We start from the raw sequence: 27,541 nt of genomic DNA, 5'->3' as shown, positions 1-27,541 counted from the left end.
TGATCTTCGTGACACTACAGGAATTCCCTATGCTAAATGCAAATTTCCCAGATAACATAAGCTCTGTTCATTCATATACAGAAAAATGAACATAAACCAATATCAGCTCACTCTTAATATAATTATTTCACAACCGTATCTTTGCCCTCCCTGTGTCATGTAAGTTTCAGTTCCTTACAGTTTACAAGATAGACACTCAGTTAATCCAAATAAAAGAAGTATCTATTCATTAATTCAATATCAAGACTGAATCCTTATTCCTAACTAATAACGAGAGGGATTAAATATAGAAATCGACTTTGCAACACAGGACAAGAGGGACACAGTATTATTTCACCAATTGGGCTGATACTTTAAGAGAGTCATTCATCAATGTAAAAAAGTTACAGTACCTTTTGAATGGTTTTTTGATCCTTTTCTGCCATCTCTTTCAGATTTAGAATTTCATCTTCTGTAAATAAAAGGAGAGAGAGACCAACCATGAAATTACAAACTTATGCCTTGTATTCAAACTGCCTGCTTCGGGGCTGGCTATACACCACTGGCAGGCATGGTGGACACAAGTCCTAGCAGGACTGTGACCTTCACAACTGCCCTTGACATTCACAGCCTTCTCCCTGCTGTTCAGACGGCTGGTCAGATAAGGATTAAGAACTAAGTTCAAGATCCAAGTGTGGCCGAGGGTGGAAAGCTTTTCATCAATCCTTGCAAAGGACACTTTTGCTGTTAGTCACAGCCTATACAAAGCACTTCAGCAGGTGGCACTTTCTGACTCGGTCAGAAGTACCCAAACCTAGGAAACCGCTGCTATACCACATTAGAAGAGAAGCAAAACTACACTGGCGGGTGTAACTGGGCAGTCAAGGGATATTGTAATAGAAATGATTTTATCAATATTTTGTGAAATTTTTATTGCTTATTTATTGCTTTTCATATGCAGCAACATTATATAATTAACATAAATACAAAGATAACGGTAAGTGAAAAAATGCTTAACGCAATCCAACTTGAGTAATTAAAATGTAACTTTTACCAATTTTTATGGAATATAAAAAAGGGGGGACAAATATACAAATGAAAATTTGTACCAAGAATTGAAGATAATTAAGTAGTAAGTCAAAGCATATATTCCTGAAGGTCTAACTCTGTCTCTCCACAGAGCAGATCTCAATATGTATTTATAAGTATTTACATGTTATAAATTTTACATAACCAATTAAGCATATGAAACAGAAATTGGCAAAAGTTTTTACCTGTTTATAATATTTCTAAGTAAAATAGAGCATCAATTAGCACATTTTTACAAAGGTCAATGCTTGGTTCGAGAAAAAAAAAAAGCCCTGAGTTAAAAATGACATGGCTCAGGAGTACAGTTATAATTCTTTTATATAAAAATATATTCTCTGTCTCAAATAAAGAATGCTATTTTAATAAAAACCAAAGATGGCTATCAAATTTATCTTCCCAATGTAAATAACCGGACAAATGTATATTTGGAAAAGATAAACAGTGGTGAGTTTCATGAAGTGTTCAATGTGTAGTTTCCTCAAAAATTACTTTTAACTCTTACCTAATACTGAATTTTCTTTCAGATTTAATCGGATTTCTTCTTCGAGTTCTGCAATGACTTGAAGCAGTCTCTCATTTTCCACTTTGTATTCCAAATTTTCCTTTTCTGGAGTTGATTTTTCAGGGCTGGTCCCTGTGGCCAAGTAGTCCTAAAAGACGGGGGATTGCATATTTCTAAGCAGAGAACCGAGGATTTCAATATGCAACACAAGACAGTACAGATACAGAAGACCTATCATATAATTTTCTGAATTCTATTACACACTTATAATATGAATAATAAAAAGAAAGGGGATTAAATAGAGCTTGCTGGAAGAAAGGCTGCAGTACATTCTGTACAAAGACCAAGCACATGGGGACATTTTATTGACAGGAATAATGCATATCATACTGTTTGTGTGCCCTCATCATTCAGGTCAATTCATTATGGAGGCTGTGTCCGGGGAGGCAGCTGGGCCCCTCCACCCACACTTCCCCCTGTGTGTGTCTGAAGTGCTGTCCGCCGTAACTAGGCAGGCCGGGGCGACCATGGACAGGCAGCACTGGGGGGGGGGAGGGGAGCAAAGTGCATGGCTAGGGAGGGGGCTTGTTGCCTTTGTGGCATTTCCCAGTGTCAGCGCTGCCAGTGTCATGAGGAGCACATCACATGTCAAAATGGTGACGTTTCCAGGCTGGGAGCCGCATGGAGTCCATCAGGCACACGGATATCCACACAGTTGGTTTTCTGCTTGCTGGAGGAGCCACCCAGAGGCAATTCATATTCTGAACATTAACATGGCTTTGCATGCCTGTCACACTGGGGCTGTGCAGACGTTTAATGCTATTGAAGACTTCGGCTTAAATCTCTATGCAAACAGTGATTACCTTGTAAGAAGGTTTCAGGATAACTTACAACAAAAGACTTTAAAGTTATAGTTTTAGTAAAGCAAACTCATTTACATTTTCATTATGTGAGCCTTTTGTTTAAATCTTGCCATGTCCATTATGAGCGAGACTTTTTCCTATGCAATAGAAGCATATTGGGACAGCTACTCTTCTTTTCTTCTTCTTGTCTGTTTCAAAGCTATTGAAAACATCTGAATATATTCACTTATGGCTGTCTACATGTTACTGCCACACATTCTTTAAAAAATTAAGATGTAATGGATTGCGGAAACTGGTGCAGAACTTTATGCTTCGTGATGGTAAGATATTAAATGGATTATGCCATCTCAAAATATTAAAGGGTATGCTTAAAAGTCATTATATTAGGCTAAAAGAGATAGAAGGTTCTATTATGACTTGCTTCAAAATTGATAGGCACTAGAAGCACTTTTGAACTTTAAAGCAAGCTTTAGATGAATTATAACCTATTCTTTTTATAGCAATGCTGTGGTTGCAGATACACAAGAATAAAGTTTCCCCTCAAAAATAAAATCATTTCTCTCAATATGCTGCTTTCCTTCGGAAATTGTACTTTTATTTAACTTCAGATATGTGGAAGCAAATTACTAAAATATTTTCCTCTGTGATCATAATGGTCTAAAAGAAAAATATGTACCTACAATTTTTAAAACTATGTTTATAATTCCTTTAAAAACAAGCAACTTAGTAATGTGGTTATATCAGAGTTAATATTTAAAATAACAGTTACACTTTGCAGTAAGCTACATTTTCTCTTTTTCAAAAAAATATTTTTTGCACTAAGTCAATTATAAATCTTCACAACTTTGATTTGCCATTTCATTTAAATTATTTGAGCTCTATTTATTCTTAATTAACATATCTAATAGTTAATAAACAACACTGTTATCTTACTAGAAGAGGAATCTAGTCATTAATTTCTTGTCCCTCATGGTTAAATTTGAGATTATGACCAGAATTTATTTACAGACTAAAAAAGCTTTTAAATAACACACAAATAATATTTGCCTTGATAGGCTTCTGCATATATTTCCTAGCAGAATATGAATATCCATAGTGAATTATGTGAGCACACATTACCAAAAATGGAACAAGAGTTATTACTAATAAGATAAAGTGTCAAAGTTGTCACTGGTAGCAGCTGATACCTAAATTCATTGTCTAAAAATCTCGTATAAAAGCAGGAAACAAGGAAAACATTTAACTCAAAGAATTTTTCTCCATGCAGCTATCCACAGCGCCTGTTCTTGTGAGGTTAACCTTTAGCTCTGTCCCCACCATCTGTCAGCTGCAGGAACTGCAAGTAATTAACTATTCAGACTCCGACAGCAATGAGGACACTCATTAGCAAAATGAACAAAAGGATAGTTCTGGGCTGCTACGGTCATCTGTTACACTCTGAGTGGCAGGTTTTGTGGTGGTGTTTCTTCTACCATCTGCTCACACCACTAGTTTTGGCTTATTTAAATCATGAGATTTCTTTAAAATATACTGCGTTAATAAACCAAGGTTAGGAAGATCATTAAAATGTGGTTTATTAGATGTAGCTAATTTAAAGCCACATTATAGTCAATGAAAAATTGTGTGTGATTCATGACCATCCTGTAATTTTAAGTTTATAAAGGAACTTGCCAATTTAAAGTTTTTCTGTCATGTGAAAACTAGGACCTCTGGTGCTGGCTTATGAGCTATTTCCCTTGTGAACAGTCACAAGATGTGAAGATTCAGAGTCCCCAGGTTTCTGAATTCCAACTGTTCTTGAAAAAATTGTTTCAGAAAACTGTGATAGTCCAGAGCCTTGTTACTCCATGTGTGGTCCACGGACCAGGAGCTGAAACATCATTTGGGAGCTTACTGGAAATGCAGAATCTCAGGCCCCAGGGTCTCACCCCCATTATTAGAAGCTATGTAGCAATTGCTACAGGCAATCCATGTGCACAACAAAGTTTGAGAAGTACTGTTTAGGGCACTACATGTGCCTTCTCAGCGGTCTCCCTTCTGCCATTTTGGTGTCTCAATTCTGCGGGCTCCACAAACACTACTTGGATATCTCAATTTGATGCTGGGGATGGAGTAGGGTTCTGATGCATGCCCAGGCTGCAGGACAGCCATGGAGCAGAGCAGGTGTTTTCTGAATGAGTGACAACCAGGAGAGTAGCCTGCTGGGGCACGGAAGCCCTGCAGAGCTACCACTCTTGAATGGCAGTTTTGTTTCAGAACTGTCAACAATGAGCAGCTATGTGCACCTATGAGGGTGGTGGTGGTGCATGAATGATGCTTGCACAGCTCACACATGCTGGGGGTAAGAAAGAGAAAAGAAAGGTCTTTTCAAAAGAACAATCCTAAATGTGATTAAAACACACATGCGCATGCACACACATGCACGTGGACGATCCTCTGACAAGCTAGGCTGCTTTGGCATCTCTCAAGGAGAGTTACCCATGCACAGCACGGCAACATGACTGCAGTGGCGTGCAGCTCAGCCACACGGTTTCTACACAACCACACTGAAAAGAAGCTCAGTCCTTGGATGAAGTTGCTCTCAGGACAACTGAGCATTAAGCATGTGTGACCTGGACAGATGAAGCTTCTATAACCTGAAGAGCTTCCTTTTCTGATTTCCCATTTGTTATAAATATAATTTAAACTAGCTGTTTATTAAATTTTCACCTTTCTATCGTATTCTTGTCAGTTTTAAGACTCCTTTACTTATTAACTATGACGCTATTTATGTGATTTGACTCTCAGTAAGAATAAACTGGAGTGTTTCCCAATTGTTTACTCAACTTGTTTGTTTCAAGTTCTTTTCAAGTTATTTCTATGGATACTTGGGCACTTTCTGTTTCTCTAAATTGCTCTCCAAATCTAACTTCAGATACTTGGCATTGCATACTTTTTTGTACCACTAGAGGGAGCAGGTGTATAAGATGAAATAGTAAATAAAAAGATACATATCATCTAGATTCTAGAACTTAAGTGGCATGAACAAGCTTTTAGGTAAGCTTGTTTTTAGAAAATCTTTAAAAAGTGCTTTTCCAGAGATTTATTTTCTGTAACACACTATCTGCTTTTGCAGCATGTAATCTGTGTGGTTGAAATGCACACTAGTAGGGTGCTATGGGCTGCCCTCAATCATGCGGAAGCCCTGGGCCATGTTTTGCTGGGATCCTAAGACCTGGGAGAAACATATAGACCCAGTTAGCCAGGGCATCTCACCTTCCTCAAACTTTAGTGTGTTTACAGAAAAAGTGATGTGGTCTCTTTGGAGACAAATAGCAGTGGAATAAACATGGTCTCAAGAATGGCATTCTGACCAAGACAACACCCTGATTATACAGGAGCAAGGTGGAGCCTCCCACTTCCTGTCTCTTTCACAAAACCACCTCCCATCCTTATACAGAACATCCAGACAGACCAGTTAACTGACTGAGAACACAGAGATACGAACATTCCAAATAAGACCGTATGCTTCAGTATAATGAGCACAGCTGCCGAATTGGGACATTATCAACAGTTCGTGAAATGCCTGTTCAGTGCATTGCATGGATTGTAAACCAGATGGTTTAAAAAAAAATGTATGTATTTTCTCGTAATGATAACTAGAAATTATATATTTACCTTTCTTCAAAGAACTCAAAACAATTAACATCCAGGACAACAGGTATCCTGCTCATAACTCTTTTGGCCAGGCAGGTTTCACTTTCCAGTCCACAAGTGGAAAAGAGATGGATCAAAATGGCCTTGCTAATTTGTGCTGCATTTCTTTGGCCCAGGAACAATTAAAAGCCAGAACTAAGGCAGTTGTTTAGTCTTTTCTATTAAATAACACCCCCCCCCAATAAGAGTGAATATAGACCCAGGATTAAGGTTCAAAAAAAAAAAAGGAAATGCAAAAACTGGATATGCCTTCTTCTCCAAGTCAATCAGAGCATGCAAAAAGACTTAATATTCAGTTTTATTAGATCTATGTTCATAATACAGAATACTTCATTGTTTAGAAGATGCTATTTTTTGTGTTTTTAGAACATAAATAACTCTAATAGATTAAACAAAATAAACACTCTTTCACCAGTAAACAAAGTCCTCTAGAATGGAGTCCATTCAATTCCTTGTTTCTTCTAACTTCCATGTTTAAAGTGTGGAACTTAGATAAACCATAAATTGCACTTATAGGACCAGCAACCACAAAGTGTTTTTTCCTGGTGTCAACAATTTGATCGATAATTTCTCAGATTTTTATGCCTGTGTCAATATCCATATGCACATATAATATATATGATTATAATATACATTATAATAATTATAATGTATATACCTTTAATTCTTACTGTAGAGCACAGAGCTCTACTTCTTTCTATGGGCTGTGGACTCAGCTGGGCCTCAGGTTCACACACCATCTTTACCATTTACTAGCTGTGTGCCTAGGGGGAAGTTACTTAACTGCCCGGTCTCTGCTTCCTCCTCTGTAAGCTGAACTGTGAGATCAGAAGAGGTACCACTGATGAGGCATCTGCTAGCTGATAATAGATTGTTATTCCACCAGCCTTTCTGCAAGCCTCTCCCACTCACCCGATCAGCTTTTTAGAACCCAAAATAAAACCCCACTATGGCTGTTGACTATGGTGGGCCAGGAGAGTCCAGTGGCTCAGAGATGACTTGAAATAAAAATAAATTCAACCCCAAGGTCTACATTCTCCACAGCCCTTAAAATTCTTCTCCTTGACAGAAATTAAGGATATAGATCCTCGGCCTGATCTGTGGTGATGCAATGGATATAGCATTGACCTGAAATGATGAGGTCACTGGTTCGAAACCCTGGGTTTGCCTGGTCAAGGCACATATGGGGGTTGATACTTCCTGCTCCTCCCCCTGCTCTCTCTCTTCTCTTTAAAATGAATAAAAATCTTTTTTTAAAAGGATATAGCCTGAGCAGGCGTGGCACAGTGGATAGAGCATCAAACTGGGATGCAGAGGACCCAGGTTTGCAGCCCCAAGCTCGCCAGCTTGAGCGCGGGCTCATCTGGCTTGAGCAAAAAGCTCACCAGCTTGGACCCAAGGTTGCTGGCTTAAGCAAGGGGTTACTTGGTCTGCTGAAGGCCCGCGGTCAAGGCACATATGAGAAAGCAATCAGTGAACAACTAAGGAGTCGCAACAAAAAACTGATGATTGATGCTTCTCATCTCTCCCTGTTCCTGTCTGTCTGTCCCTGTCTATCCCTCCCTCTGACTCTCTGTCTCTGTAAATAAAATAAAATAAAAATTAAAAAAATAAAATAAAATAAAAGATTAAAAATAAAAGGATATAGATTCTCCTTTCTGCTCTCTCCATTTTTGTTCCCATCAGTCTTTGGAGTAGTAAAACAGCTCCTGACTCCCATTTCATAAGAGATAACTGGAGGAAAACCCTCTGAGAATTTTCCTTCTTGACATTTCTCCTTAAGATCATCCTGTTCCAATCTAGTTTCATGGATGCCTCTAACTTGGGGAAATAGGTTTGTGTCTTTCAAACTATCTGCAATAAAGGGTGGGAATCTTCCGAATTAAAACAAAAGTCTATTGGCCCTGGCTGGTTGGCTCAGCGGTAGAGTGTCGGCCTGGCATGCGGGGGGACCCGGGTTCGATTCCCGGCCAGGGCACACAGGAGAAGCGCCCTTTTGCTTCTCCGCACCCCCCTTCTTCCTCTCTGTGTCTCTCTTCCCCTCCCACAGCCAAGGTTCCATTGGAGCAAAGATGGCCCGGGCGCTGAGGATGGCTCCTTGGCCTCTGACCCAGGCGCTGGAGTGGCTCTGGTCGCGGCAGAGTGACGCCCCGGAGGGGCAGAGCATCGCCCCCTGGTGGGCAGAGCATCGCCCCTGGTGGGCGTGCCGGGTGGATCCCTGTCGGGCGCATGCGGGAGTCTATCTGACTGTCTCTCCCCATTTCCAGCTTCAGAAAAATACAAAGAAAAAAAAAAGTCTATTTACATGTTCCTCTAGAGTGGGAACATTTTTTTTTTTTTTTTTGCAGTGGGAGATAGGTTATTTTATTGCCATTATTAAAAAAAAAGAACAATTATATTGCTCCTATTTATAAGTGTTATGGGTTTTCTAGAATGTGACATTGAGCTAAAAAGGGTTGGGCTGGCTTACACTGTGAAGAGATGCCCAAGATACATTACTTGTATTTCTTTTATTCCCAATCTAATCATTTAGACAGTTATAACTTTATTTACATATATTAAAATTAACTGTTCTTTGCTTTAAAACTTACAAATTTTTGAGATCCAAGTTCTTCATGTCGTTCCAATTCTTCTCTTAATTCCTTAATCACTTCTTCCTTCTTTTTCAGTTTTTTTAACAAAAGAGTTATCTTGGCAGTAGCTGAGTTATGCATAGACGCTATCTCTTCTTCTTCTATTTCAAAGAATTGCTGGGGGAAGGGGAGCAGCACTAAGAATCAGACAATCAGCTAGCACCACCAGAAATTATTTCCTATTTTATTTAAGCTACTGTCTTGTAAGTTATTTTACCTTTGTAACTTACACACAATTTTTAGTAAATACATTTACATTGAAGGATATGCTGAAGTATCATGGACTATAGCACAGTATTATCCTATAAAACACTAAAGTATGATGTCATGATGTCTTACTCTAATTGCATCAGCCCTGCAAATAATAATAGTAAACCTTAATAGTAAATTCACACAATGATTGTGAATGTCCCACTTCAATATTCCTCTAAAGGAAGATAGCAAGTATTTAAGTATGTAAAGAAAGAAAGTAAACTAACACCTCAATGGTTTGGAATGGAGATGTGGAAGGAAGTATTGTTGCTTTTATTCTTCTCCATGGAAAAGGTTTGCTGATCTTTGATCTTCTAGACAAACTATGCTTCATTTGGAAGCTTAGGAAACAGACCAGACTAGAAGAATATGCATTAAAAAAAGGGTTTCTTTTTATTTTATGCAAAGCAATGGATAAAGAACCATTAGGTATAAAAAAAATTATCTTCAGGGTCTATATCCATAACTATTTTAAAAATTATATCATTAATTTCTTTTCTCTTTGTTTGAAAAATAAGATGGCTCTGTCTGTGCTTTTCTTAAAAACCTAAAAAACTTCCCCAGCCAGGTAACTTGATTGGTTCAAGCATTGTCCAGATGCACCCAGGTTGTGGGTTTAATCCCTGGTCAGGACACATACAAGAATCTACCAGTGAGCCAGACCAGTGGTTGTGGAGTGGCTAGAGCTTTGATGCCAAACTCTGAGGTTCCAAACCTTGAACTCTGAGGTTCCAAACCTTGAACTCTGAAGTTCCAAACCTCGAGGTACCTGGATCTGAGTGCGGGCTTGTCAGCTCGGGGTCGCAGGCTTGTCACTGTGAGGTTGCTGGCTTGAGCTGCGGAACCATCCAGAAGATCCCAAAGCTCCCCAGATTGAGCCCAAAGGTTGCTAACATGAAAAACCCAAGGTCTCTGCTTGAGCAAGGGGTCACTGGCTCAGCCCCAGTCAAGGCAAAGCCCTGGTCAAGGAATGTAAGAAAAGCTCAATGTACAACTAAAGTGAAAGCAACTACGAATTGTTTCTCTATCTCTCTCTCCCTTTCTGTCTCTCTTTCAAAAGAAAAAAAAAGAATCAACCAATGAATGCATAAATAGTGGAATAACAATGTTTCTCTTTCTCCCTTCTTTTCTCTCTAAAATAAATCAATAAAATATTTTTAATTAATATAATTCTAATTTTTAAAAAGTCAAAAAAATATTTAATCTAGTAAACAACTTTTTGATAACTCTAATCAAATAGAGATTAAATTTTGTTAACAATCCATTGTTGAATGAGTTTGAAATGAATTATTATAATAGTAGTTGATATCATATATCATATATGGCATTGTCCTTATTTTAGTTCATTTGAATTTATATCTTGACCATTTCCCGTAACATGAACATTTTACATAAGTTTAATAATTGATGGTTGCATAACATCCTGCTCTACAGAAATGTCATAATTTGCCTGATCAGGCAGTGCCACAGTGGATCCCAGCATCGGACTGGGATGCAGGGGACTCAGGTTCGAAACCCAAGGTCACTGGATGGAGCGCAGGCTCATCTGATTTGAGCACAGCTCACCAGCTTGAACCCAAGGTCATTGGCTTGAGCAAGGGATCACTTGGTCTGCTATAGCATCCAACCCCAACAACCCGTGGTCAAGGCATATATGAAAAAGCAGTCAATGAACAAGTAAGGTGCTGCAATGAAGAATTGATGCTCCTCATCTCTCTCCCTTCCTGTCTGTTTGTCTCTATCTGTCCATCTCTCTGTCTCTGTCACACAAAAAAAGAAATGCCGTAATTTATATAATGATTTTTAAAAAGTTTTCCATATACTGAATCTCTTATTTTTTTAAGTGAGAGGAGGGGATACAGAGAGACAGACTCTCTCTTGAACGCACCCTGACCAAGATCCACCCGGCAACCCCTGTCTGGGGCAGATGCTCTGCCCATCTGGGGCTGCTTGGAACTGAGCTATTATTAGCTTCTGAGGCATAGGCTCCATGGAGCCATCCTCAACATCTGGGCCAATGCACTCGGACCAATAGAGACTTGGTTATAAGAGGGGAAGAGAAAGAAGGGAGAGGGGTGGAGAAGCAGATGGTCACTTTTCCTGTGTGCCCTGACCAGGAATTGAACCTGTATATCTACATGCTAGACCAATGCCCTACCACTGAGCAAACCAACCAGGGCCAGACAGTCAGTTCTCATGTGTGCCCTGACTAGGGGTCAACCTGCATGTCTGCAGGTGAGGCCAATGCCCTATCTACTGAGCCAACTGGCCAGAGCCCATATACTGAATCTTAATACCTAGATCTGTCTACAATTCTGATTTTTTCTTGGCATAGAGATTCCTAGAAGTACAATTCCTAGCTAACACATATATATGTTTTAATGGTCTTGATTCATTTTGGAAAGCTCTTTTTTAAAAGACTGTCTAATTAATAACCTACCTTGAGGATGAGGATATTTGTTTTACTATACTCCCTAACCTATCTTATTTTGTTATTTTTTAAGTCTTTCCTGTGACAATATGTAAAGATAGTATTTTATTTTTGTTTTAACCAGCATGTTTTGATCATCATTCAAGGTAAATTTTTGAAATATGATACTTGTTATTTTATGTTCTGAAAAAAACTCAATTCTAATTATGTATCATATTACTGAGAACTCAAAATATTTTAGAACTTTCTTTGATCTATATATTAACCTGTTTTATTAATTAGTTCTACTATTTTCATTGGTTAGCGCAGTGGTCCCCAATCCCTGAGCCGCGGACCGGTACCAGTCCGTGGGCCATTTGGTACCGGTCTGCAGAGAAAGAATAAATAACTTACATTATTTCCATTTTATTTATATTTAAGTCTGAACAATGTTATATATTTTTTAAAAATGACCAGATTCCCTCTGTTACATCCATCTAAGATTCACTCTTGACGCTTGTCTCGGTCACATGATACATTTATCCATCCCACCCTAAAGTCCGGTCCGTGAAAATGTTTTCTGACATTAAACCAGTCCGACATGGATGACGTCAGAGAAATGGTGCCGTAAGGAGCGATACGGATAAATCTCCCCCAAAATTCAACAAGATCTTCAACCAGAGACAGAAAAATCTATCCTTGGAGCCTCCAGAAGTTCCACACTAAACGCGAAGGTATGATTGAGCGAAAAATTGACTAAATATATAATCAACCCTGAAGGAAATAAGGAGGAAGAAATACTCCACCTTCCTCACTAACCTAAATAAGGGCTGCTTTCAATGGGAACTGAGAGTATAGGAACTAAGGCGGGCATAGGGTGTGAATAGAACCAGGCCGCGGCACAAACGTCTGAACTAGGCTGTGGCACAAACGACTGAACTAGGCTGTGGCACAGACATCCAAGCCAAGAAAAAACTATGCTTGTGGCAACCCAGTCAACACAAGCTAAAGCTCGCGCCAACCCAGACAAAGAAAGGCACTTGGGACAGCCATCTGCCCTGATCTCCTGGTTGGTGCTCACAGATAGTGGGTGAGAGATTCCTCCTAGAGCCCTGGGAGTGGGCACCCATGTTACTGGACAGAGGGGCAGGGTCAGAGGCCTTTGTGTGGGCCGAAACCAGAGTCTTGAGGTCGCCCCTGCGCCCTGAAAAGCAGCGCATGGAGAGTGAGTGGGAGCGAAATTTCCTACGCTGGAACTTTTCCGTGTGGGCGGGGCACCTCACCAAGAGTGAGAGGCGGCTGGCCGGATATCCTGGTTGGCAAGTGCAGATAGTGGGCGAGAGATTTCTCTGGGAGTGGGCGCCCGTGTTCCCAAACAGAGGGGCAGAGTCAGAGGTCTTTGTGTGGGCCAAAGCCCCGCCTGATTATACTAGCGGCTCTGACTGATTGAGCCTTACCCAGAGCCCTGCACTGAGTGGGAATAGAGTGGAGATTTGCCAGCTCTTTGAGCCTCTTACTCTCCAGGCAGAGGCAGCAGCAACCCCATTGCTGGATGATCAGGCTACTAATTCAGGAAGGAAAGACTAGGAGAGAGGCTCCGGGAATATGGGCTCTCTCATAGGTAGAGCCTGCAAATGCTAATGAGCCTCAACTGCCAACAAGACTGAAGCCCAATATATGACATTGCCATAGAGACTTATCAACTGCAAACCTCTACCTAAGCATGCCACAGGGGCAGAACTCAGGGTACAGAGTCACTGACCAGGAAGAGGGAGAGAAAAGAAAAAGCAAGAAGATAACCTCTCAAAATCAAGAATAATCCACAGATTTTATAATCTATCCCATTTTATTATATTTGTTCATTTGTTTCTCTTATTTTCTTGTCTTGATTATTTTCTTCCTCTTCCAATTTAGTCGTTTAATTCTCTGCTGGTCTTACTCTCTCCTCTCCTTGAACTACACTACCCATAAGTGTTACATCTCCCATTATCTTTTGTTTCTTCTTCCTTTCTCTCTATAAGGGTTGCACTCCAAAACACTTAACTCACTCTCTCTCTCTCTCTCCTTTTATTCTTTTTTCTTCTTTTTGTGTTCTCCTCTTTCTTTTTTTTTTTCTCCCTCTATATTTCTTCTTTTCTCCTTTACTTTTCCTCTCATTTCTAAAAGTTTCTTCTTTTCTCCTTTACTTTTCCTCTCATTCAATCCTCAATCACAAACAAATTACTTTATCTGGGACTCAAATTTTTCTTTGTGGCACTTTGGGGTTTTTTTTACTTCACTTTTTTAACTCACTACCAGTGCTCCACAGACTTTTACCCTGGCTATTTTATCTAGTTCTTGCTTAACTAAATACAATAGTAATTTTTAAATTTTTTCCCCTTTTTCCTGTTTCCCTCTTATTCCTCTCATCATATCTCTTAGTCAACCATCAACTAAAAGCAAATCATTTTATTCTTGACCCAAATTTTTTCCTTTTTTGCATTTTGTGGGTCCATACCCCCTTTTTTGCCCCTTTATCACTTCTCCCCAACTAAGGCCCTCCATTATAGGTAGTTTTTGTTCTATTTAGCACAATATAATTCACAAGCTTTTCTCAAGGAGGGGAGAAGAGAGGAGAAGAAAAAAAAGGGGGGAGAATAATAAATTTTTTATTCCTTTTTATTTTTATTTTTTAACTTTTTATTCTTTATTAATTCTCATTAATACTATCAACAAAACCACCCTCAGATGCCATGAAGAAAAAAGAAAACGAATATCATGGATACAAAAGACAGAGAGGTAGCACAGATAGATGAGAAAAAAATCTATGGAGAAAAAATTTAATAGATTGGAAACCTTGGAGCTAAATGACAGAATTTAAAATAGAAATCCTAAAAATACTCAGAGATATACAAGAAAACACAGAAAGGCAAATTAGAGAGCTCAGAAAACAACTCAATGAACACAAAGAATATATTACCAAGGAAATTGAAACTATAAAAACAAATCAAACAGAGATGAAAAACTCAATTCACGACCTGAAAAATGAGGTAACAAGCTTAGCTAATAGAACAGGCCAGATAGAATGTAGGATTAGTGACATAGAAGACAAGCAACTTGAGGCACAACAGAGAGAAGAAGAGAGAGACTCAAAAATTTAAAAAAAATGAGAAAGCCCTACAGGACTTGTCTGACTCCATCAAAAAGAATAACATAAGAATAATAGATATATCAGAGAGAGAACAGAGAGAAAATGGAATGGAGAACATATTCAAACAAATAATAGATGAGAGCTTCCCAAACCTGTGGAAAGAACTAAAGCCTCAAATTCAAGAAGAAAACAGAACACCGAGTTTTCTTAACCCCAACAAACCTACTCCAAGGCACATCATAATAAAGTTGGCACAAACCAACAACAAAGAAAAAATTCTCAGGGCAGCCAGGAAAAAGAATACAACATATAAAGGAAGGCCCATTAGATTATCATCAGATTTCACAACAGAAACTCTACAAGCTAGAAGAGAGTGGACCCCAATATTTAAAGTTCTGAAAGAGAGGAACTTTCAGCCATGAATACTATACCCATCAAAGCTATCCTTCAAATACAAAGGAGAAATAAAAACATTCACAAATACAGAAAAGATGAGGAAATTTATCATCAGAAAACCCCCACTCCAGGAAATACTAAAGGGGATTTTCCAACCAGATACAAAGAACAAAACAAAACAAAACCACAAGTAAAACCTCCACCAAGAACACAATAAAACCAAATTTAAACTGTGACAACAACAAAAAAGGGGGGGAGAGGACGGAGATTAACAGCAGCAAAGAATGATGGAGTGCAAAAGTACTCACAAGATAGTGCACTACAATGAACAGGGTAGGAGCCCTTTTCATTACTTAATGGTAATCACCCCTGAAAAAACCACAACAGAAGCACATGATTTAAAAGATAGCAACAGAGGAAAGATGTATGGAATACAACCAAACAAAAACAAAAGATAGAAAAATGAAAGAGAATAATCAAACAAGACACAAAACTAACAGAAAGCAATGTATAAAATGGCAATACAGAACTCACAAGTGTCAATAACTATACTAAATGTAAATGGATTAAACTCACCAATAAAAAGACACAGAGTAGCACAATGGATTAAAAAAGAAAATCCAACTGTATGCTGCATACAAGAAACTCATCTAAGCAACAAGGATAAAAACAAATTCAAAGTAAAAGGCTGGAAAACAATACTCCAAGCAAATAACATAAAAACAGCAGGCGTAGCAATACTCATATCTGATAATGCTGACTACAAGACAACAAAAGTACTCAGAGACAAAAATGGTCATTTCATAATGATTAAGGGGACACTGAGTCAAGAAGACATAACAATCCTTAATATATATGCACCAAACCAAGGAGCACCAAAATATATAAGACAGCTACTTATTGACCTTAAAACAAAAACTGACAAAAAAACAATCATACTTGGAGACCTCAATACACCACTGACGGCTCTAGATCGGTCATCCAAACAGAGAATCAATAAGGATATATTGGCCTTAAACAAAACACTAGAGCACCTGGATATGATAGACATCTATAGGACATTTCATCCCAAAGTGACAGAGTATACATTTCTTTCCAGTGTACATGAATCATTCTCAAGAATTGACCATATGTTGGGCCACAAAAACAACATCAGCAAATTCAGAAATATCGAAATTGTACCAAGCATATTTTCTGATCATAAAGTCTTGAAACTAGAATTCAACTGCAAAAAAGAGGAAAAACCCCCCACAAAAATGTGGAAACTTAACAACATACTTTTAAAAAATGAATGGGTCAAAGAAGAAATAAGCGCAGAGATCAAAAGATATATACAAATGAAAATGACAATACAACATATCAGAATCTATGGGATGCAGCAAAAGCAGTGATAAGAGGGAAGTTCATATCACTTCAGGCCTATATGAACAAACAAGAGAGAGCCCAAGTGAACCACTCAACTTCACACCTTAAGGAACTGGAAAAAGAAGAACAAAGACAACCCAAAACCAGCCAAAGAAAGGAGATAATAAAAATCAGAGCAGAAATAAATGAAATAGAGATCAGAAAAACTATAGAAAAAATTAATAAAACAAGGAGCTGGTTCTTTGAAAAAATCAACAAAATTGACAAACCCTTAGCAAGACTTACCAAGAAAAAAAGAGAAGGAACTAATATAAACAAAATTCAAAATGAAAGAGGAAAAATCACCACAGACATCATAGATATACAAAGAATTATTGTAGAATACTATAAAAAACTTTATGCCACTAAATTCAACAATCTAGAAGAAATAGATTAATTCCTAGAGCAAAACAACCTTCCTAGACTGAGTCAAGAAGAAGCAGAAAGCCTAAACAGACCAATTAGTAGGGAAGAAATAGAAAAAACTATTAAAAACCTCGCCAAAAATAAAAGTCCAGGCCCAGACGGTTATACTAGCGAATTCTATCGAACATTCAAAGACTTGGTTCCTATTCTACTCAAAGTCTTCCAAAAAATTAAAGAAGAAGCAATACTTCCAAACACATTTTATGAGGCCAACATAACTCTCATACCGAAACCAGGCAAAGACAGCACAATAAAAGAAAACAACAGACCAATATCTCTAATGAATACAGATGCTAAAATACTAAACAAAATACCAGCAAATAAAATACAACAACCTATTAAAAAAATAATACATCTCGATCAAGTGGGATTCATCCCAGAATCTCAAGGATGGTTCAACATATGTAAAATGGTTAATATAATACACCATATCAACACAACAAAGAACAAAAACCACATGATCTTATCAATAGATGCAGAAAAGGCATTTGATAAAATACAACACAATTATATGTTTAAGACTCTCAACAAAATGGGTATAGAAGAAACATATCTCAACAAGATAAAGGCCATATATGATAAACCATCAGCTAACATCATATTAAATGGCACAAAACTGAAGACTTTCCCCCTTAAATCAGGAATAAGACAGTGTTGTCCACTCTCTCCACTCTTATTTAATGTGGTGCTAGAGGTTCTAGCCAGAGCAATCAGACAAGACAAAGAAATAAAAGGCATCCATATCGGAAAAGAAGTAAAGGTATCACTTTTTGCAGATGATATGATCCTATACATCAAAACCCCCAAAGAATCTACAAAAAGACTACTAGAAACAATAAGCCAATACAGTAAGGTTGCAGGATACAACCTTAATTAACATACAAAAGTCCATAGCCTTTCTATATGCCAACAATGAAACATTGGAGAACGAACTCAAAAAAACAATCCCCTTCACGATTGCAACAAAAAAAATAAAATACCTAGGAATAAACATAACAAAGAATGTAAAGAACTTATGTAATGAAAACTACAAACCATTGTTAAGATAAATTGAAAAAGATACAATGAGATGGAAGAATATTCCTTGCTCTTGGATAGGAAGAATAAATATAATCAAGATGGCCATATTACCCAAAGCAATATACAAATTTAATGCAATTTCCATCAAAATTCCAATGACATTTTTTAAAGAAATGGAACAAAAAATCATCAGATTTATATGGAACTATAAAAAACCCCAAATAGCCAAAGCAATCCTAAAGAAAAGGAACAAAGCTGGGGGCATTACAATACCTGACTTCAAACTATATTATAGGGCCACGACAATCAAAACAGCATGGTATTGGCAGAAAAATAGACACTCAGACCAATGGAACAGAATAGAAAACCCAGAAATAAAACCACATATATATGGTTAAATAATTTTTGATAAAGGGGCCAACAACACACAATGGAGAAAAGAAAGCCTCTTCAACAAATGATGCTGGGAAAACTGGAAAGCCACATGAAAAAGGATGAAACTCCACTACAGTTTGTCCCCTTGTACTAAAATTAATTCAAAATAAATCAAAGACCTAAATATAAGACCTGAAACAATAGAGTACATAGAAGAAGACATAGGTTCTAAACTCATGGACCTTGGTTTTAAAGAGCATTTTATGAATTTGACTCCAAAGGCAAGAGAAGTGAAAGCAAAAATAAATGAATGGGAGTACATCAGACTAAGAAGTTTTTGCTTAGCAAGAGAAACTGACAACAAAATAAACAGACAGCCAACTAAATGGGAAATGATATTTTCAAACAACAGCTCAGATAAGGGCCTAATATCCAAAATATACAAAGAACTCATAAAACTCAACAACAAACAAACAAACAAACAATCCAATAAAAAAAATGAGAAGAGGACATGAACAGACAGTTCTCTCAGGAAGAAATACAAATGGCCAACAGATATATGAAAAGATGTTCATCTTCATTAGTTATTAGAGAAATGCAAATCAAAACTGCAATGAGATACCACCTCACACCTGTTAGATTAGCTATTATTAACAAGACAGGTAATAGCAAATGTTGGAGAGGCTGTGGAGAAAAAGGAACCCTCATTCACTGTTGGTGGGAATGTAAAGTAGTACAACCATTATGGAAGAAAGTATGGTGGTTCCTCAAAAAACTGAAAATGGAACTACCTTATGACCCAGCAATCCCTCTACTGGGTACATACCCCCAAAACTCAGAAACATTGATATGTAAAGACACATGTAGCCCCATATTCATTGCAGCATCGTTCACAGTGGCCAAGACATGGAAACAACCAAAAAGCCCTTCAATAGAAGACTGGATAAAGAAGATGTGGCACATATACACTATGGAATACTACTCAGCCATAAGAAATGATGACATCGGATCATTTACAGCAAAATGGTGGGATCTTGATAACATTATACGAAGTGAAATAAGTAGATCAGAAAAAACCAAGAACTGTATTATTCCATGCATAGGTGGGACATAAAAATGAGACTAAGAGACTGATAAGAGTCAGTGGTTATGGGGGGGGAGAGGAAAAGGGGGAGGGGGAGGAGCACAAAGAAAACTAGATAGAAGGTGACGGAAGACAATCTGACTTTGGGTGATGGGTATGCAACATAATTGATTGACAAGATAACCTGGACATGTTTTCTTTGAACATATGTACCCTGATTTATTGATGTTACCCTAGTAAAATTAATTAAAAAAAAAAACAAAAACCCGGTTTGTGGCCCAAAAAATGTCGGAGACCACTGGGTTAGGATAGAAGTACCATTCCTGACAGCCTTTTGTAAGCATTCAGGTGCTTCCCTATTGCGGTCATTACTCAGATGAACTGTATCACAAAAACAGAACAGGTAAGAAATGTTTAGAAAGTAAATGTTGTAGTTACTTCCGACATATAAAAATCTCATTTTCAACACAGATATGCAAAACCATATTGTCCGTTTTGTACTCTGAGGGAATCACAGAATTATTTTATTTTTATTGGACACATACAAACACAAGTAAAGTAAAACCTAATCATACCTGCTAATATGCTTAGTATTATATTTCAAAAAGATTTACAGACTGAAAATGCTCTATGCTATGTAATACATACCAGCAGCTGAGTAGAATGATATGTCTAGGTAAAATTAATAGCTAAGCTAGGGCCTGACCACATGGCTCACCAGCTTGGGCGCAGGGTCTCTGGCTTGAGTGTGGGATCATAGACATGACTCCATAGTTGCTGGCTTGAGCCCAAGGTCGCTGGCTTAAAGCCCAGGGGTTGCTGGCTTGAGCAAGGAGTCATTGGATCAGTTGGAGCTCCCCAGTCAAGGCACATATGAGAGAGCAATCAATGAACAACTAAGGTGCCACAACTATAAGTTGATGCTTCTCACTGCTCTCCCTTCCTGTCTCTCTCTCTCTCTCTCTCTCTCTCTCTCTCTCTCACACACACACACACACACACACACACACACACAAAACCAAAGACACAAAACAAACAAAAAACAAACATTCTAACAAAGATGTTTCTAATAGGTTGACCAAGCCATCTCCTTTAAAATACGGCACAAACAACCCCTGGGTGCTTACTGAAAATCGCACCAGGAGTTACTGCAATCTCAGCCAGCCTGCTTTTAGGTTGGGCTCAGTCTCTCTGGACTTCAGGACAGAGAGGGTCACAGTTCTTCAGAAGAACAAGTTTCACTTTTGACATTTCATCAAGGAAAGTAAGGTCCAAACAAGTCGACTTCGTTTCCCTTTCTCTCCCGGAATGTTTCCAATGCTTTATTAGTGTTTATAGAAGCAGCTGGATGTAAGACAACATGAGCAAAAAGCAGTTTCATTTTCTTTCCCCACCCCTTCGAATCAGATCTCCAGTCTCCTGCTTCTCATCTCTTAAAAGAACTATCAGGAAAGTGCTATGGCTTTTTTTTTTAAGTCTTAGATAACAACAAATTTATACAAAGGAAAGAAAGATAGAAGAGAAACAAAAGTCAAAACTAAAACAAAACCCCCCAAATCCCAACTCAGCCTACTCTTACCCATCAAAGCTCCCCTCCTCCCCCAGTCCTGGCCTCCCTTGCGCTTGGCAGGCTGCAGAGGAGAAAAAGGGGTGGGTCTGGCTTCCTTTCCTAGTGTCCAGAGATTAGGTCAAATACCAGCCTAGATGTTCCTGTGAAGGTATTTTTTTAATGTTAAGATAAACATTTAAATCATAGACTGAGTAAAGCGGATCACCTTCCATAATGTGGGTGAACCTCATCCAATCAGTATAAGGCCTTCAGAGAGACTAGGTCCCCAGAGGAAGAGAGAACGTTGTCAGACTTGAGCTGTAACATCAAATATCCCTTAGTCGTCAGCCTGCTGGACTATCTTACAGATTTCAGATGTGCCAGCCCTACATCAGGAGCCAATTCCTTCAAAGCTCTCTCTCTCTCTCTAAATGTCCTTTTGTTTCTGTTTCTTTGGAGAATCCTAACACAATACCTACATCCAAAGACCTTAAATTCACATCTACTTCTTCAATTCTATGGCCTATCTCCTTTCCATATTATAACCCTCTCTCTGGCAGCAAGAAAACTGGCTCCTGTTATGCTCAGTGTACTGATGTATTTTTCTGTTGGAACCTCCCTCATGTAACTCAAAACCTCCTGATAGACAATATCAGACAACATAGCTGGACCTAATCTGGAGTGAGAGACTAGAAAGTAAATTCTCAGTACTAGCTATAAAGTGACCTTGGACTTGAATGTAAATAGTGTACTCTTTCAACCCCATGCTGAGGACCGCGGGGCACCGCGGTCTCAGGATCTCCAGGGGAGCACTGGTTGGAATTGGGAACCGCATCATCAAGGGGCAGCAGGGCTTTCTTCTTCCTCAGTGTTCCTTCCGTATGTAGTGACATCCTCCACTCTCTCACTTGATTATGATATTGGGAGAAGAAAGTTGGCCCCATCTCGGCATCTCTCTCCTTTCTCCTCTCTCTGTGGAATAAGTGCCACAGGAGCATGTGCTCTGCCCTGGCCGGGAGACCTGCGGCTCTGCTGCCTGCGATGGGAGTCCCATCTGCCCTCTTTGGGGCTGGGCACTGAGTAGCCTATGTTATCAGGAAAACAGATGATCACCATCTGCTGGCTCCCTGACTTCATTTTTTAGCTGGTCCAGAATCTGAGTGGGCAAGTGGGCTATTATATATCAAGTCTCATCAACACTCCAAAAATATTTCTTTCAAAATGGTAAATGTGAGCATGTCATGAAAATTGCTTAGAATACTTTGATGTCTTCAAGATAAAATATTAATTTCTTAGCTTCACTTTCTTGTGTCACTTCTCTCCCCTTTCTCCAGCCCTCTTGTCTTCCAGACATACCCAACAACTTGCAGCTCCCTGACGGGGTCTTCATCTTAATGTCTCTACATTGTCAAATAGGCCATGTCCTTGTTTTCCTCCCATCTTCCTCAGCTCACCAAGTATTCAGCATCTGTCATCCTTCCATGCTTAACTCAAGAATCACTTCCTCTTGAAAGTCTTCCTTAACTATTTTCCCAAACCCCCAGGGAGAGGTAGGCACCCATCAGGTACAAGCTTCTATTATGGATTGCAATTGCTGAAATTATATCTCTCATGACCGCAGATCATGAACAGTTTGAGTGCAAGGACTGCTTTTGTTTCTGCTACAAAGTCAGCCAATGGATGAATGAATCAACAATTGAGGGAGAGATTAGTTAAAGCCCTCAGCCTTAGCCATTATCTTTGTTCTAGGAAGTTTTTACTAGAAACTCATGGTCTATTTCCAATACCACTGTGGAAGTCAAGTTCTTTTGGCACCTTTCTTGTTCAACAAACATTTGCCAAATGCCTTTGTGTATTTGAGGAGCAGAGTACAAAGATGAATAAAACAGTTCATGGTCCGCAGGAACTATCCATAAATGGATAATTGTAATACAATTCAGTGCGCCAGCATCTGGGAGAGAAAGCATTCCAGCAAGAAGGGACATTATGTGAAAATTCCAGGGAGGTGACTAATAACTTGAGGTATGCAGAAGGAGGCAGGTGACTGCACATAGCTCAGACTGTGGAGGGTGAAGATTTTGCCAAGAAGTAGAAAGAAATAAAAGTGAAGAAATATAAGGGCCTCTGGACTGTGATAAGGATCTAGATGTCATCCCCCAGGAATGGAGGAGATGCTGAAGAGTTTTAAACAAGGTAAGAATGTGATGGGCTTTGTGTTTTGAAAGATCAGTCACTTGACTGGGCAGAACGGACTTAAGGAGACTGGAGGCAGCTGACTGCTGAGCTCATTCAGTGGTGAGAGAAAGAGGATGGATTTCAGAGCTACGAAACTGGCAGGAAATGATGGCTCACCAAAAAAAATGTGGCTGTATTTCTTATCCATACCATGTTACAGTTCTACCACAAACTTAATGGTTTAAAACACATACATGGCCTGACCTGTGGTGGCGCAGTGGATAAAGCGTCGACCTGGAAATGCTGAAGTTGCCGGTTTGAAAGCCTGGGCTTGCCTGGTCAAGGCACATATGGAGTTGATGCTTCCTGCTCCTCCCCCCTTCTCTCTCTCCTCTCTCTCTCTCTCTCCTTTCTAAAATTAATAAATAAAATAAAAACAAAAATTAAAACACATACATGTACTATCTCACAGCTTCTGTGGGTCAGGAGTTCAGGCATAGCTTAGGTGAGTCCTCTGTGTAAGGGCTACAGGCTGCAATCAAAGTATTCATTCAGCAAGGTGATGGTCTCAATGCAGGCTCAAATGGGAAAGTAACTGCTTCTGCACTCACTTGAGCTGGTGGAAGAATTCAGATCCTCTGGCTAGAGGAGTCAGGTTTCAGTTTCTTGCTGTTAGCCAAAGGCTGCCTGCAGCTCCAGAGGCTGTCCACAGTTCTTTACCCCACAAATACTGGGGCTCTTCAACATGGCCTCTTGCTTCCTCCAAACCAACAAAGGAGAGAGAGAGAGAGAGAGAGAGAGAGAGAGACAGCGAGACTGAAGCTACACTCTTTCTTCACACAATCATCGTGCACCTTTGCTATATTTTATTGATTAGAAGCAAATCCCATGTTCTGCCCACATTCTAGGAGACAAGGGAAGTGATCACACAAGTGTGACCACCTGGAGCTGGGTTGTGGTGCACAGGGAGTGACACTCAGCTTCCCAGGTGGTGAGACTGACTGAATTGGGGTGCCAGTGACTAGGGCCAGGAGACTCAGGAGAAAGGGTAGAGTTAAGGGGGAAGATGCTTTGTACAGTGAGTCATGTTGAGTTTGGGGTGACTTATCTTATAATTCTTTTCTTTCACAGACTTTTGTTTTGGTCATTTCATCTAACCAGTTTTCTTCCTCATCCTCTTTTCAACATGGTTATTTACATGGCTCCAGGGCAGGGAATTCCTCATACACCAAGGAGATGCCCCTGCACTTGTTAGAAGCCCATCTTGGCTTCATAAGTCAGAATCCAGAAAATTTAATCCCCTTTACATACCAAAATGCAATGCTTAGGAGTAATGTAATTGTACTAAAAAGATATACAATTTCATAAAAAAAGAATTATATCATTGCAATAAATAAAATATTTCTTTTATTTACGATATTGTTTTCTTCAATTTATTTTTGTCCTCCTTTTCATTGTAAAAAAGTTGGTCACCTTATTAATAAACTCTTAAAATTTTAATATGTTCAACTCAATTTATCTTTAAACATGAGGAAAACATCACAAATCAATAGAAAAGGAAAAGATATTCAATGAATGATGTTGGATAACTGTTTATTAATTGGAAAGCGAGTGACATTCGCCCTGATTTTTACTCCCTCCAGTCTTTCCAAGAGCTTTTTATAAGCTCTTACAGGTAAATCCTTTTATTAAATCTTTGTATTTGAAAAACTAGGAGCATTTCTGTTTTATTATCTGAATATGAGCTTACACATTTCTAAAAAAACATTTTTTTATCTGTAAATGTAAATGATGCAATAATACCACACCAGAAATGGTTTTCAAGTTAAATGGATTTAGGTACTAGCTCCACAGCTGGAAAACATACTTGTACCAGTTATCTTTAATTGGACTCCGGGAGGCAGCAGAGAGTTGTTTACACTTAATCAAAAACTCTCTCTTAACCAAAAGTGTACACTTTAGTTGTTTTTCAATACTCTTTTGTTCTTTCTTATGACTAAGCCTTAACACACTGGGTGGCCAAGATTAGGAAGACTGTCTGAGATCAGGCTGAAAAGCCAAAGCAAAGATTCAAATAATCACTTTGTGTCATTAAAACAATTCTTAAATTGTATAAACCAGCTAACCACAACTAGTATACTGTTGGCTAAGCATATTTAACTAGCACGTATTTACAAAACACTGATGAATATAAAGCACTTAATCATTTAAAAACTTATTTCTACTCATTTTTTTACTTTAGGAATATGCTTTATTTACCCCAATATATATAAAATATTATCATCTCAACATGCCATCCTTATGTTAAGTGAGATGTTTTATATTCTCTTATTTGTACCAAGTTTTATTACGTTTCCAGCCCATCGCAATTGAGACCAACATACTTAAAGAGCTAATACCCACCTGTGGCCCATAAACAGCGGAGGCCAGTGCTGGTCCTGTAGGCCAGTGGTTTTCAACCATGTGCCACAGAACACTGGTGTGCCGTAAGAATTTTTAAAATATGCAATACCTGACTAGTTAGTTAAAGGCACTGATGTCTTTTCCCTTAGATGTCAAATATAAAAATGACAACAGCCAACACAGTAATAGTCATTGGTGTGAATGCCTTGTCTTGAACAATAAATATATAGGCCATATAACAGAGTTGTATCTTATTGGTCATCTTTTTAAGTCATTCCACTTCTAGAAGTACAAAAAATATACATAAAGAACCACAGTCACTTATGCAGCCACATTTTTAGAACATTGGATATACATTAGAAGTATATCAGTGTACTAGAAACAAAAAGAACTATGAAAGCACGTTCAAAAAATTAATGGAATTCTGACTACCCTCCCATTGTAAACAACAAAAATTTTGGACAAGATAGATAAAATGCAGGCCCTGGCCGGTTGGCTCAGCGGTAGAGCATCGGCCTGGTGTGTGGGGGACCCGGGTTTGATTCCCGGCCAGGGCACATAGGAGAAGCGCTCATTTGCTTCTCCACAACCCCCCCCTCCTTCCTCTCTGTCTCTCTCTTCCCCTCCCGTAGCCAAGGCTCCATTGGAGCAAAGATGGCCCAGGTGCTGAGGATGGCTCCTTGGCCTTTGCCCCAGGCACTAGAGTGGCTCTGGTCTCGGCAGAGCGATGCCCCGGAGGGGCAGAGCATCGCCCCCTGGTGGGCAGAGCGTCGCCCCTGGTGGGTGCATGCGAGAGTCTGTCTGACTGTCTCTCCCCGTTTCCAGCTTCAAAAAAATACAAAAAAAAAAAAAGATAGATAAAATGCATTTATGAGCTGACAAAGTAAGGGATACTTAGACCAAAATTAGGTAAATGTAGTTATGTAAAGATGTATGTACAACACTGAAGTGTGCAGACTGAAGCGAGCCTTAAGTCCACTGCATTGCTCAATCACGTAAATTTGAACTTTCATTTACACCTCTGTACAGGGCACAAGAGACATCACCTAGGTACTCCTCAAACATGGCAATTCTAAGTAAGGTTGAGACATCTAAGGGCCACCTCTACTGTAAGAGCAAACTAGAAGTAACCACCTCGAATTCCACATCCCCTCCCACCTCACTGAAAGTGAAATTGCTTGTCTGGAAACTTGGCTCCAAGTATAGAAAGGGAAAAAAATCTCTTCTGAGTTTTATAAGCACAAGATGGCCCACACAGTTTTGTGGCCCAAATTCATACATCCGGGTGGTCTAAAATACCTCAAGCTGAGAATGAGATTAAAGTGGTCACAGATCCAGGAGTCTCACAAAGAAAAACATAAATATTCTCTACTATAACACACTTCCATTCCAAGCCTCAAAAAATTCCCGCAAAAATATAAATTTTCAAAAATGGTAAAGCCCAAAAATGAAAGACATATCATGAGTCACAGCCAATATCAGACACTCAAAGGTAGAAGTTATGAAAATTGTGAAATAGAATATAAATCAAGACTATTTAAATGTTTAGAGAAATAACCACACTGAAATTATGATCATAGAAGAGCCATAAACACAAAACCTAAATAACTAAGCATAAAGTGTCAAATAGAATTCCTAGTCTTAAAAACATATCATTTTAAAAACTCAGTAAAAAAATGGATAAAATAGCACTGAAATATATATTGGGGTTTAAAATATAGGACTAAAATATAGGGCAGCAATAAGGTATATATTATTAAGCTTTTAATCCAATAAATTTTTTATTTTAAGTGAAATAGACTACGCCTTGGACAAATATTTCTCTATATCTGACTCAGAAGGAATAGAAAATCCAAATAGTCTTATAATCTTTAAGGAAATTAAGTAAGCCCCAAATATGTCAATCAATCCATCTCCTCAGGCCCAGCTGGTTCCTCTGGCAGGTCTAAATATTTAAGAAAGAAAAGTTTCAGACCTTATCTAAATATTCCTAGGAAAGAAAATGAGCACAATATTCCAAACTCATTTTTTGAAGCTGCCATAGCCCTAATACCAATCCCAACAAGGCAGCAAAAATAAATAAAGAAAGAAAGGAAGAAAGAAAGAGGGAGGGAGGGAGGGAGGAAGGGAAGAAGGGAGGGGGGAAGGAAGGAAG

General features: G+C 38.7%; 1 protein-coding gene across 1 annotated transcript in view; it reads right to left on the bottom strand.

The window, feature by feature from the left end:
- C5H10orf67 (chromosome 5 C10orf67 homolog) overlaps window positions 1–27,541 on the bottom strand; it is a 130,021-nt gene that overhangs the window by 88,374 nt on the left and 14,106 nt on the right. The window contains exons 5-7 of the mRNA XM_066233060.1: window positions 8,721–8,879; window positions 1,571–1,718; window positions 393–451 (exon numbers count right to left, since the gene is read on the bottom strand). Coding sequence (XP_066089157.1) covers window positions 393–451; window positions 1,571–1,718; window positions 8,721–8,879 — 366 coding nt within the window. The remainder of the gene's footprint in view (window positions 1–392; window positions 452–1,570; window positions 1,719–8,720; window positions 8,880–27,541) is intronic.

This window comes from Saccopteryx bilineata, chromosome 5 (assembly GCF_036850765.1).
Source record: "Saccopteryx bilineata isolate mSacBil1 chromosome 5, mSacBil1_pri_phased_curated, whole genome shotgun sequence".
NCBI classification, from domain to species: Eukaryota; Metazoa; Chordata; class Mammalia; order Chiroptera; family Emballonuridae; genus Saccopteryx; species Saccopteryx bilineata.
The sequence above is the reverse complement of the archived record's forward strand: the minus strand, read 5'-3'. Positions and strand labels throughout refer to the sequence as shown.